The sequence below is a fragment of the Myotis nattereri genome (genome assembly GCF_964212035.1).
Source record: "Myotis nattereri genome assembly, chromosome: 9".
Lineage (NCBI taxonomy): Eukaryota > Metazoa > Chordata > Mammalia > Chiroptera > Vespertilionidae > Myotis > Myotis nattereri.
Window position 1 is genome coordinate 68770367 of NC_138084.1, and position 12245 is coordinate 68782611.

The 12245-nt window shown below is 44.2% G+C and overlaps 1 protein-coding gene across 2 annotated transcripts in view; it reads left to right on the forward strand.

The window, feature by feature from the left end:
- Positions 1-11983, forward strand: part of RDX (radixin) — a 93946-nt gene extending 81963 nt beyond the window's left edge. For both annotated transcript variants that reach the window (XM_081098777.1, XM_081098776.1), the window contains 2 exons: positions 9096-9189; positions 11390-11983. In XM_081098777.1, the coding sequence (XP_080954903.1) occupies positions 9096-9151 (56 nt within the window). In that variant the 3' untranslated portion in view covers positions 9152-9189; positions 11390-11983. The remainder of the gene's footprint in view (positions 1-9095; positions 9190-11389) is intronic.
- Positions 11984-12245: the final 262 nt, after the last annotated feature.

The following is a 12245-nucleotide window of genomic DNA, read 5'->3' on the forward strand; positions in this document are numbered from 1 at the left end:
GGCACGCAAAGACCTAGCGCAGTGGACCTGCCAGTCTATACTGAAGAAATAAAGTTTGAGATTCAGAGAGGGTACAGTGAAACGCCAGGAAATCATGCGGGGAAGCAGGTGTGGATGGGCTGACCTTTCCTTGGACACTTTCAGTTTGGAATGCTGATGGTGTCCGATGAAATCCCCGCCCCGGGACCATGTGAGGAAATGGCTGGATACAGAACCTTGGTGCGCACCACCATGTGTGTCCCGCCAGGAGAGGATGGCGAGGACCACAGGGGGGAGGACTGCACAGAATTACCGGACAGAGGTGGCTAGCCTGTGTGACACCCCCTCCCCCGTGCCAGGAAACAGGGGTCTAATACAGTATTTAAAATGTGCCCAGGTTTTAGCAACATTGAAAAGAGCACTTTCTTGGTATTAGAATAGTTTTTACTTAGCTTAACTGCAGTGTTTTCTGCAAGTGTTTCCCACAAACCTATGCAAAGAACAGGAAAATGCTCTTTCTAGGGGTGTCCTCTGTCTGAAGCTGGCACTCCGGCATGAACCCCACCCCTCACCCCTGCTCAAGTCCCTGGGATTATACCTACTAAATAAAAATGCCCCCGTATTTGCCTTCTAGGGATGCGCTGTGTGGCACTTGCATGATTTAATTCATTCAAATAGTTTTACCCATTCATTAAACAGGTGTCTAAAGTTAGGTCCTGAGGATTCATAGGTAATTTTTGAAAGCAGTCATAGTGTAGAGGAGGAAACAGGAGAGTTAAGTGTGACCAGGCAAGCAAACAAGAGCCTGCACATGAAGGTCAGGGGAGCCACCGACCTCTTGCTGACATCTCTGAGGCTATTGTAACTGTCAGCATTCACCTCAGGAACAAGTGTCATTTCCCCAGCTTGTTGCAGGGCTGAGGGCCATGTACGTGTCTGTGCAGCACTGACCTCTGCTGGTTTGCACAGGCGCTCCAGGAAACATCACACTTCGGGAGTAATTTCCAACACCAGGGCCCAGGGCATCAGCTCTGTGAGCCGAGGCTGACGGAGTCGGACTAGAGTCAGCTCCAGCGCCGAGTGGGCAGGCGAGGAGTGGTAGGACTGCCCTGGGCTGTGGTCGGGAAAGCCCACAGTTAACGTGGGCTAATTCTAGAGATCTCAAGCCAGGAAAATGCATGTCATGAATGTTCTGGGGCTGCTGAAAAGCTTCTGGTGGGAGGGAGTCCTTTCACTTATTCATCCAAATATTTCAGTGCCTCAGATCTGCCAGGTGCTCAGTAAGTCCTAGTCATTGAGAATATAACAGCAACTAAGATTTCATCCTTATCCCAATGGGCTTAGTTACCTATAGGAAAGCAAAATAAAAGTTTAAAATTGTATTAGATCAAATCGTGAAATTGCCAATATTGAACCATCTTTGACCTGTAAAACAGCAAATTCACATCGAGTTGATATGAAAGAAACAAGGGACTGAGTTGGGGAAAATACAGGAATGGTAGTTTGGGGTGGGAAGATCACAAAAAGTCTGTGAGAAGGTGGCATATAAGTGGAAGAAGAGAAGGCTAGGTCTTCCTCTTTATTTTTAAAATATATTTTTGCCGAAACCGGTTTGGCTCAGTGGATAGAGCGTCGGCCTGCGGACTGAGAGGTCCCAGGTTCGATTCCGGTCAAGGGCATGTACCTGGGTTGCGGGCATATCCCCAGTAGGAGATGTGCAGGAGGCAGCTGATCGGTGATTCTCTCTCATCGATGTTTCTAACTCTCTATCTCTCTCCCTTCCTCTCTGTAAAAAATCAATAAAATATATATTAAAAAAAATATATATATATATTTTTATGGAATTCAGAGAGGAAGGGAGAGGGAGAGAGAAATAGAAACATCAATGATGAGAGAATGATTGATCGGCTGCCTCCTCCACGCCCCACACTGGGGATCGAGTCCACAATCTGGGCATGTGCTCTTGACCAGAATTGAACCTGAGACCCTGAAGTCCACAGGCCGATGCTCTATCCACTGAGAAAACCAGCTAGGGCCTCCTCTTTTATTTAAATCACAATGGTGATGCAGTGCCAGGGGCCACGGCTGCCCTGGGCCTGTGGGCCTGCAGCTGGGCCTCACGCCTGTCTGGACGGCCCAGCTCCTCAGGCGCAGTGGCTGCACCTTTTGATTTCCCAAGATAAGTCAAACATGGGTTTTAAAAAAAGCATTTAAAGAATAATGCTTTAGATATTTAAGTTGAAATGTAGTTTTATCTGAAATCTCCCAAATTTTATGTTAGCTTTTATTTATTTACTAGAGGCTCAGGGTACGAAAATTTGTGCACTCGGAGGAGGGGGTCCCTCAGCCTGGCTTGCACCCTCTCACAGTCCGAGACCCCTCAGAGGTTGTCCACCTGCTGGCTTAGGCCCGCTCCCCTGGGGATCGGGCCTAAGCTGGCAGTCAGACATCCCTCTGGCAGCCTGGGATCCCTTGGGGGATGTGTGACTGATGGCTTAGGCCCACTCCCCACAGGAAGTGGGCCTAAGCTGCAGTTGGATATCCTTAGCGCTATCGAGGAGGCGGGAGAGGCTCCCGCCACTGCGGCTGCACTCACAGCTGTCAGCCCGGCTTGTGGCTGAGCGGAGCTCCCGCCAAGGGACAGCTCCTATGTTGAGCATCTGCCCCCTGGTGGTCAGTGTGCATCATAGCGACCAGTTGTTCCTGGTCATTCTGCCGTTAGGGTCAATTTGCATATTACCCTTTTATTATATAAGATTCATTTATTTAAAAAATGTTTTGCTAGCCAAACAATGTAGCTGCTTGCCAGGAACGGCCCACTCGACATCAATTTGCAATTTTCACTTGAAAGCATTCCAGGTAGAGGGAACAGCATGTGCAAAGACTGTAGGCAAGAGAGGGCTTGACTTGTTCAGGGTACAGAAAAGAGGGCAGTATGTCCAGAGCTGAGTGAACCCATAGGAGAGGGTGTGTGGGTGAGGTTGGAAAGGAGCCAGACCCCAGGAGCTCACCGCAGTACAGGGGCAGAAGTGCAGGATAGAAGTACAAGTGTAGTGGGTGCTCCACTCGACCAGCGTGTACCCAGGACGACAGAGCTGCGTCTGCCTGGAGGAAGGGGTACCTTTTCCTAAGCCACGCAAAGATGCCATGAATGCTGCAGTTCTCCCTGCATTTTCCCATTTTACAGTTCAGTAAGCGCCCCAAAGGCAACCGTAGTGGCCGGGCCTGCATCTGGCTTTGGTTTTCTTGGAATTGGAGGCCCATATCCTTTGACCACGAAACACTAACTACCTTTCCAATTAAAATCTGAGTCCATGACAGTGCCCTTTGGAGGGTGCTCATCTGCGTCACTCAAAGGGATTGCATCCATTAATTTAGAGCCCAAAAAAGGACTTTAAATATTAAGTTGCACATAGAGTAACAGCTGGAGACTCAACCCCAGCACACTGAAGCCCAGGCTCCTTCAACTACGTTGAGTGGGGCTAGTGACACCAACCTGTTAAGGGTTAGTGCCTCATTTTCAAGGAAAGGTGAGTGTAGCTTAAAGATGTACAGTTGAAATATATGAATTACTCCTGTGAGACAGCATCCTTTCCTTCTTATGGGTGCGAAAGCCCTCAAAATCAAAAGGGTCTCTGCTCAGGGATCTTAGAAACCTAGAGGAAGATGAAATTCAAGAAGTAAAGGTGGATATGGATAAAAATGGGATTTTTTGGCCGCCCAATAGGTGTTGAATAAAACATTTCAGGAATTCAGTGAGCAAGTCTTCAGTGATGTGATATGAACTTGGCCTGGAAATGTTCAAGAGGCCGAGGATCAGAGAGAGCAAGGCTTTAGGGCAGTGATGGCGAACCTACGACACGCGTTTCAGAGGTGACATGAGAACTCATTTTTTTGGTTGATTTTTCTTTGTTAAATAGCATTTAAATATATAAAATAAATATCAAAAATATAAGTCTTTGTTTTACTATGGTTGCAAATATCAAAAAATTTCTATATGTGACACGGCACCAGAGTTAAGTTAGGGTTTTTCAAAATGCTGACACGCCGAGCTCAAAAGGTTCGCCATCACTGCTTTGGGGCATCAGGGGAAGGAGGGCGGTGGCCGCAGTGTGAGGCCCGGGAAAGAAGTCCGCGTGCAGCACGGAGAGAGCTTGCAGTTTAAATGAAGCACCCGAGGGTGGGGGTGGGAGGAGGCTGAGTTAGCTTTCAGCACTAAATGTGTAGAGCTCTTCATGAAGACCCACCGCCAGTTCAAGTATTAGAATATTTGAAGAGAGAAAGCATAATTAATGACATTTCCCCGATGCTCTATGTAGGGTTATTTAATTTACTTTGTAGATAAAAATGGATCTGATTTAATTATTTTTATTATTTTTAAGCGGATAGATATTTTTATCTGTAGAATTAAAATGAAAATTGCATTTTAAAAATAAAAATCAATATGCCTACATTTTGCTTTTAGATTGATAAGAGTCATAATCAAATTAAAGCAGAAGTTGGCAAACCTTTTCGGTAAAGGTGCAGATATTAAATGTTTTCAACATTGTAGGCGAAATTGTCTGTTTTAGTACAAAAGCAGCTATGGGCATATGTAATGAATGCCGCAGGCTGCCTGCCAATGAGACTATTTACAGACACTGAAATCTGCATTGTAATTAATTTTCACCGGTTATAAAATATTTATCTTTGGATTAAATTTAAAAAATTATGGTCTCACCCAGCCAGCGTGGCTCAGTGATTGAGCATCAACCTATGAACCAGGAGGTCACGTTTCAATTCCTGGTCAGGGCACATGCCTGGGTTGCGGGCTTGATCCCCAGTGTGAGGTGTGCAGGAGGCAGCTGATCAATGATTCTCTCTCATCATTGATATTTCTATCTCTCCCTTCCTCTCTGAAATCAGAAAAAAAAAAAATACAGTCTCTACAAAAACAGGTGGGGAGCAAATTTGGTCCATGGGCTACAGTTGCTGACCCTGCATTGGAGGTGTTATAAAACAGTCATGTTTTTCCCAAGGCCATGGTCTGCTTTTCTCAGCTGTCCATAGTTCTGATCAGGGGGGAGGGGAGGGGTGTCTTGTTTTGTTGGAATGAAGAGGTTCCCTTACACATTAGAAAAACTTCCCGGGTGGAGGTGGAAGAGGGCATAGAGGGGATGAATGAATGGTGATGGAGAAAGAAATAAAAAACAAAGCAGCCCAGCCTCAGTGGCTCAGTGGTTGAGGAAATCACAGTTCGATTCCCAGTCAGGGCACATCCCCAGGTTGCAGGTTCGATCCCCAGTAGGGGGCGTGCAAGAGGCAGCTGATCAATGTTTCTCTCTCATTATTGATGTCTCTATCTCTCCCTCTCAGAAGTAAAAAAAATATATATTTTATAAAACACACAAAAAACTTCCAGGAGTGATTCTCAAACTGGCTTGCATCAGGATCACCTGAGAGTTTGCTAAAATGCAGGCTGAGGGCCCGCACCCCGAGTTTCTGGTTCAGTACATCCACATGGGGCCCAAGCACTTGCATTTTAAGCAGGTGAGGCAGCTGCTGTTCTGGGCCAGCACTTTGCGAACTGCTGGTTTAGAGCTGAGGGTGCCCAGCACTGTGGGAACAACAGGTGACCTTTACTCAGTGGCCCTACAGTAACTATTGGCTTTGCTGCCTCGATGATTTCTGTGAGAATCCAAAATTCTAATAGTTCGCGGCCAAAGGTAATTTGAACCAAATGTATAACTTCCCCATCTATTGTAATATTTTTCTGCCATCAATTTCTGTTTTAAACACCTAAGAACTAGAGATTGTTTTACAACAGTATTGGGGAAAGATATGTACCTAGGAGAATTATAAATAAAGGGATATATATTATTATGTATAGTATATATTATGAAAACATGTAATTATATATGTAATAGATACCTTGTATCAGTTTTTATTTTTTAATATGTTTTTATTGGTTTCAGAGAGAGGGAGAGGGAGAGAGGGTTAGAAACATCAATTATGAGAGAATCATTGATCGGCTGCCTCCTGCACACTCCCTTCTGGGAATGGACCCTGAAACCTGGGCACATGCCCTAACCAGAAATCGAACCTTGAACCTATGACTTCTTGTTCATGACTCTACACTGAATCACTGAGCCACACTGGCCTGGCTGATTTAATATTTTGACATTTGAATTTTTACAGCTATTTTCTTTCTTGCTGTGCCTTCTCTTCACATTTTTATTATGGATAAAAGTTTTAAATTTTATTGTAGCTTAATTTAGAAAATGTTGCCCTTGTGATTTGGGAGATTTTTTTGATGGGTATCTTGTTTAGAAAATTCTCTTCTTTGAGGTTATGAAGATGTCTCCTATATTTTCTTCTAAAAGTATAGAGTTTAAAAAAATATCTTCTAAAAGTTTCATTGTTCTTACTCTTGAGTCTTTAGTTCAGCTAGAAATAACTTTTGTTTATGGTGTGAAGTGTGAATCCATGGTTTTCTATCTGGATGACTAGTGTCTTAATACTTTGGCAGTCCATCCCTCCCCCACCGATGGCATTGCCATTTCTTACCTGTGTCAAGGGAGCACATGTTCCATGGCCAACTTGTCTACCTCTGTGTCCATACCCTTCTGTCTTAGTTCCTGTATCCTTAGCTTTCTATGAGCCCTAAGGACCGATAGAGCTTTCTTTAAAAGTCTCTCCAGCTTGTTTTGATAACTCCTCGTTAGTTTGGGCTCTTTCTTCTTCTACATAAATTTTAGAATTCCTAAATTGTATGAGAAAAAAAGACTTTTGGTTTGAGATGTGTTAATAGACTAATTTGGGAGGAAGTTACATCTGTTTAATATTAAATATTCCTGGTCACGAATATGTTAATTTTCTCTACTTATTGATGTCTTCCTTAATGCCTTTCACTAAAGTTTAACATTTTCCATTAAGATAATATATTTTTTGTTAGGTTTATTATTAAGCATCTCATTCTTTACTATCTTTTAAGAGTTACATTTTAAAACTCCTGGTGGCTGGTGTGTAAAAATGAAATAGATTTTTGTTTGCTTATATTCAGGAACCTTGCTAAACTCTTATTGTTTCTAAGCATTTGTGAAGTCTTTTGGGCTTTCTACAAGAATAGTCATCTCCTGCAAATAATGGCAGTTGTCAGTCTTTTGCAATTCATAGAACATTGACTTCTTTTCCTTATCTTTTCAAATTGACGGAAACATTCAGTACCATGTTCGACATAGTGGCCTCTCATTTCTGATTTAAGAGGAATGCTTCTAACATTTCCAACATTAGCCACTACGTTTGCTGTGGGTGTCGGTACATGCCCTTTATCGGGTTAAAGAAACGTCATGTTATATACATTTGCCTGTTCTGCTAGAGGCTTTTTGTTTTGTTTCGTTTGTGAGTTGTGTTTTTTTTTTTTTTTTAAATAAAAAGGTTTAAACTTTGTCAAATGTAACGTCTTGTGTATAGTGAGATAATGTGTATGCGCCTTTTGTTTGTAACTTATTGGATCAGATAAGTAGATTTTCTACTATTAAACCAAGTTTGCGGGCCTGGGCTAACCTGATATAGGATCTAACCTAAGGCTTGGCGCTCCTCCAATCCTGAGCCCCTGTGCTGAGAATATTCTGCTCCTCTGATTTGTGTGTATCTCCCCCTCCCCTTCAAGGGCTGTCTTCAACCAAGTAGTTTTAGTCTCATGGCGCCATCTGGTGGCAAACTTTGGAAATTTCTGACTTGATAGTCACCTCCTTTCTTCTCAAGGAAATGGAGTTTCCTGGGTTATCACTGTATTCTATTTTCTTTCTGGTACCTTACGTTTATCCACTTCACTCTCCTTTCTCTTGATGTCCATGTAAATCATTCACATGTCCTTCCTTTGCTCTTTCTCCCTTCATTCCTCAGTTACGAGCATAAATCAACCTCAGTTACGGTTAATCATGGTGACTAAGGAAAAATACAGTAATACAATGACATTTGATAAGATAAAGTGCCAGCTCTGCTAACCTTCCAAGTCCTCAAAATACTTCAAAATCCCTTTAAAATGTTCTTAAATTTCCAGCACTACTTAGTCATCTAATTAATTTTGCCCAGTTTAACATTATGCCAAAGTATCAAAGAAAAATGATAATAGTGTTAATATGTTTCATTGTTTCTATCTTCCTTTATTACTGGCCCGGACAAATTTGCATTTTACTGCAAAGACTCAGTTTTTCATTATGGGTTACCGTTACACTGCCTGGAAACCAAACTGCCCTCTATAGCATGGTTTCCATGGGCAACAGCCCACCGCAGGTGCTCTTGTGGCACATAACTGATTTATAAGATAGAAATCGCCAGTCGCTGACTTTCTACTTGTTGAACCCTAAGCTTAAAAATACTGTGAGCAATGCTCTTCCCTCTCAGAGGGCTGGCCTTGGCTCCCCGTGGCTGGGGTAGCAGTTGCTTTGTGGAGTTAACTGTGACTGTCCTGGTGTCTCGGGGCTGTATCTGAGAATGGCTGGTGAGTCAGCTGGAGAAGACAGACCAGAGAAAGGAGGGCTGACCCTGGTCTCCTGAGCCGACATGGCCGCAGGAGAGGTTGCTTTTATTGTTTGTTTGTCTTCCGCCACACCAGGCTTTTAGTTGGCAGGTAGAGGATAGTGAGCATTTGCTTATTCCAGGATAGCAACGGTTGACCTCAAAGTAGGCCCCACAGAGTATCTTGGGTCCGTAAGTCTGATTGGTGCTTAAAAGACATTTTAAAAGTGCCCGCTAACCAAGAGAACTGCAGATAACATATACACTCACTCTCGAGCAGTATTCTAATACTTACAAAGCTTTGATGTGTATGGCTTTGAGATCCATTATTCTTGTGAAATGGAATAGTTTGTGTAGAGTTGCTACAACTGTTAGAATTTTAACGTCTATTTAAAAGGAAGGTTTAATGTTACTTTTATTTTTATATTGTAATAATGGGAGATTCAAAAGTGGATTGGAAAAAAGATTAAGAAGGAGATTACACGGGCAATTTGGTTACCCAGAGGCCCTCCCCAATCCAGGGTGACCAGTCCTCCTGGCATTCTGTACTACTTGGCTTCCTTCTGTGTTCTTTTGCTAAATGCTTTCTAACCTCTTGATGTCTCTTTTGAAAGGTGGGGACCCAAACTGTATGCATTCTTCCAGATCCGTTCTTGCCAAAACAGCATAAAGCAAATGTAACAGGAAGAAGGCTCCCTCCTTCACTAGGTAAGTGCGAGTAGCAGCTGCGGCCAGGGCCAGCCCACCTTCCCATTAGACCTGCTACATCTGTTTACTGCCAAGAAGCTAGGACTCCACAGTATCGGAATTCTCAGTCAAAGGACCTGACTCAGAGCAACGCTACCATTATAGCATCTACTTCCACCCCTTCCAGATCTTTCTCAGCTATTTCCATCTCTTGGGCTCTTTTCCAGTCAAAAACATCTTCTTCCAATTTAATAATTTTGAGGTCAGATAGTTTATTATATTTTTGTTGTTGTTAATCCTCACCTGAGGATATTTTTCCCAGTGATTTTTAGAGAATGTAAGGGAAGGAGGGAGGAAGAGGAGAGAGAGAGAGAGAGAGAGAGAGAGAGAGAGAGAGAGAGAGAGAGAGAGAGAGAGAGAAGAGAGAGAGAGAGAGAGAGAGAGAGAGAGAGAGAGAGAGAGAGAGGAGAGAGAGAGAGAGGAGAGAGAAACTTCAATGTTAGAGACATATCGATTGGTTGCCTCCCACACATGCCCCAACCAGGGCCAGGAATCAAACCTACGTATGACCCTTCTGTGTGCAGGCCAGTGCTCTAACCACTGAGAACACAGGCTAGGGCCAGATAGTTTATTCAACTGAGATTTTACTTATAATCCTGGTGAAGTGCTGCCTGATTGCACCGGCGGCTTTAGACTGTTCTCTAACCGGTGTGAAGGAACACCCTTGATGGGAAGTATTATGGTGCGAGCTCACACATAGGCCACTTGTGTGCTGCTGTTGGTTTTTCTCTTATTTTAAGAAAATATTTAGATATACTTAAAAATGAAGGGCCACACATACATATTGAGTAGACGAATTCCAGAACTGGTTCATAAGCCAGGTTACTATTACGCATTGATCTCAATTTGGAAATGTTTAAAGATCATTGATCAACGTGATTACCATGACAGCAGCTTGTTTTACAATTCACTCATTTCTTTGGCAGATACTGTGTTGGCTCACAGTGTCTAAATAAAACCACAGCGATGCAGTTTATCTTGTAGATCTTGAATGGTTCTTTTGAGTTCCTTCAGCTTGCTGATTCAGCCTCCCCATGGTCTGTGATTGGTAAAATCCCCCAAATTAAAATTTGCCTGATGTCTTGCAGTTTTTCCTCACTGACTTTTATCCGATAATGGTTTTGCTTTCTAGAGCAAAGACTTCAAGTGAGTTTGACCCCATCCTGTTGCTGTCAGAAGTAGGAAAATAAATTTTCTGAATGACTCACCGGAAAAGTCAAGGTCAAATGACAGAGATTTGGAGTTATCCAGAGATGAATTTATCAAAGGATCACAGAATTGGCACAGAGTGGGCAGCCTCAGAAGTGCTGGGCCCCTCCCTCCAAAGTGATCATAATGTTACTGACCCAAGAAAAGGACAGGGACTTCTCAGTGATTTTCTGGTCCTTCTCCAGATTTTGGGCTTTCTCCATCAAACTCATCCTGCCTTTTTGTGGCCTGTGGGATTGTGGTGGTGAGAAATCAGGGGGCCATCTAAAGGCACAGACAAGCTAGAGCTGGTGGTCTCTCCAGCGTTAGGATGCCCTGTAGCCTCGGGTACCAGGCTCTGCAGCCTGGTGTATTCAGACGCACAGGCTTCTTGCTCGCAACCTGCAGGCCTTGCCCTTTCTCTGAGCGTGAGGCTGATTTCAGCTCAGGAGGCTGTTAGATCTGAAGACACTCTATCCTGGACCCCGGGGTTGGGGAGTGGCCTGATGAGGGTAAGACGGAGCTGGTGTAAATTCAGTGAGCTCACCCCCTGGGCACACATACCCCCCGGGCTGCTCTGTGAGGGCTGCTCTGTGACGTCTCTTGTGATTTACGTCATAAAGGTTTATATGACTGACGTGAAAGGAAGGGTGTTTATACCGGGATCTCATATCCACATCCAGATTCTGGACCTGCATGTTGCAAGATGTATGTTAGGTTCCCAAACATCATTCTAGCCTGGCTGAGCTCAGAGGGCAGAGCCTGTGGCCCACCCTGGTTTGGGAGCAATCTGTAAGTCATGGTGTTGCATCCGTTCACCTTCGTAATTCAACAGTGAACACTAACAGCTACTTATGACCTGTGGAGAGGTTTTCAGGGTCTCGTGCCCATTTCAGCCCTATTATGGTAATATTTGTCTCATTGTCTTCTTTCTTACTTAACTTTCCTGTTCCCTTTCTATGTCTTCCTGCAGGTCCCTGGCAGCTGACATATGGCGAGCTTTGGGATACAGACTTACCAAGACATGCCTGATGTTCTGAATGTGAATACCCCCCACCCAAAGCCAGAATCTCAGCTGGATGGGCACGTGTCCTGAAACCAGGGCTCTTACAGAGGGTTCTCTCCACATCTGTTTACTGTTGGTTTCCCTTTCTTGTTATCCTCTCTCTCTCCACACCCCTCTCAGCTGCCTTTCCTAGGGACAATCTTGGAAAGATGGGCTGGGACTGGAGGACTCTGCATTCCTCCCAGCAGCCCTGAGCCAGCGTCTACTGCATCCCATCTCCAAAGCACCGTGCCCCAGGCGCGCCGGAAGGCACCAGCTTCTGAGAGCCCACTTTTTCTCTGCATGACTAGCTTGTAAGGAAAGAGAGAGAGAGAGAGAGAGAGAGAGAGAGAGAGAGAGAGAGAGAGAGAGAGAATTTCCAAGAATTTTCCACTTTTTCAACAGCTCTGATTACTTGCTCCCATCTGTGAAATCTGGAGACACTGATGCAACATTCTTCTTCCTGTCTGGGCTGTTTGTATAATTGTATATAAATGTAGCAATAAATCTATTCTAACATCAGCCGGGCACTACTTTCCACTCGATTCTGCATGGTGATGGCATGCGTGCATATCGCGTTCTCAAGGGACTGCCCTATTGCCCCATCTCAGGTTCTCACCTTCTCTGATTTCACAAAGTGTTAGTTTGAGTTGGCCCGGGTGTGGAGAAAGAGGGTTGGGGAGTCTGGTGGCAGAACTGGGACACGAAGCAGCATGATTAATTCACTAGGTGGCACTATTCCTGGCACTCCGAGGTGGCTTGAATGTCCGGGACTGAAGCTCAG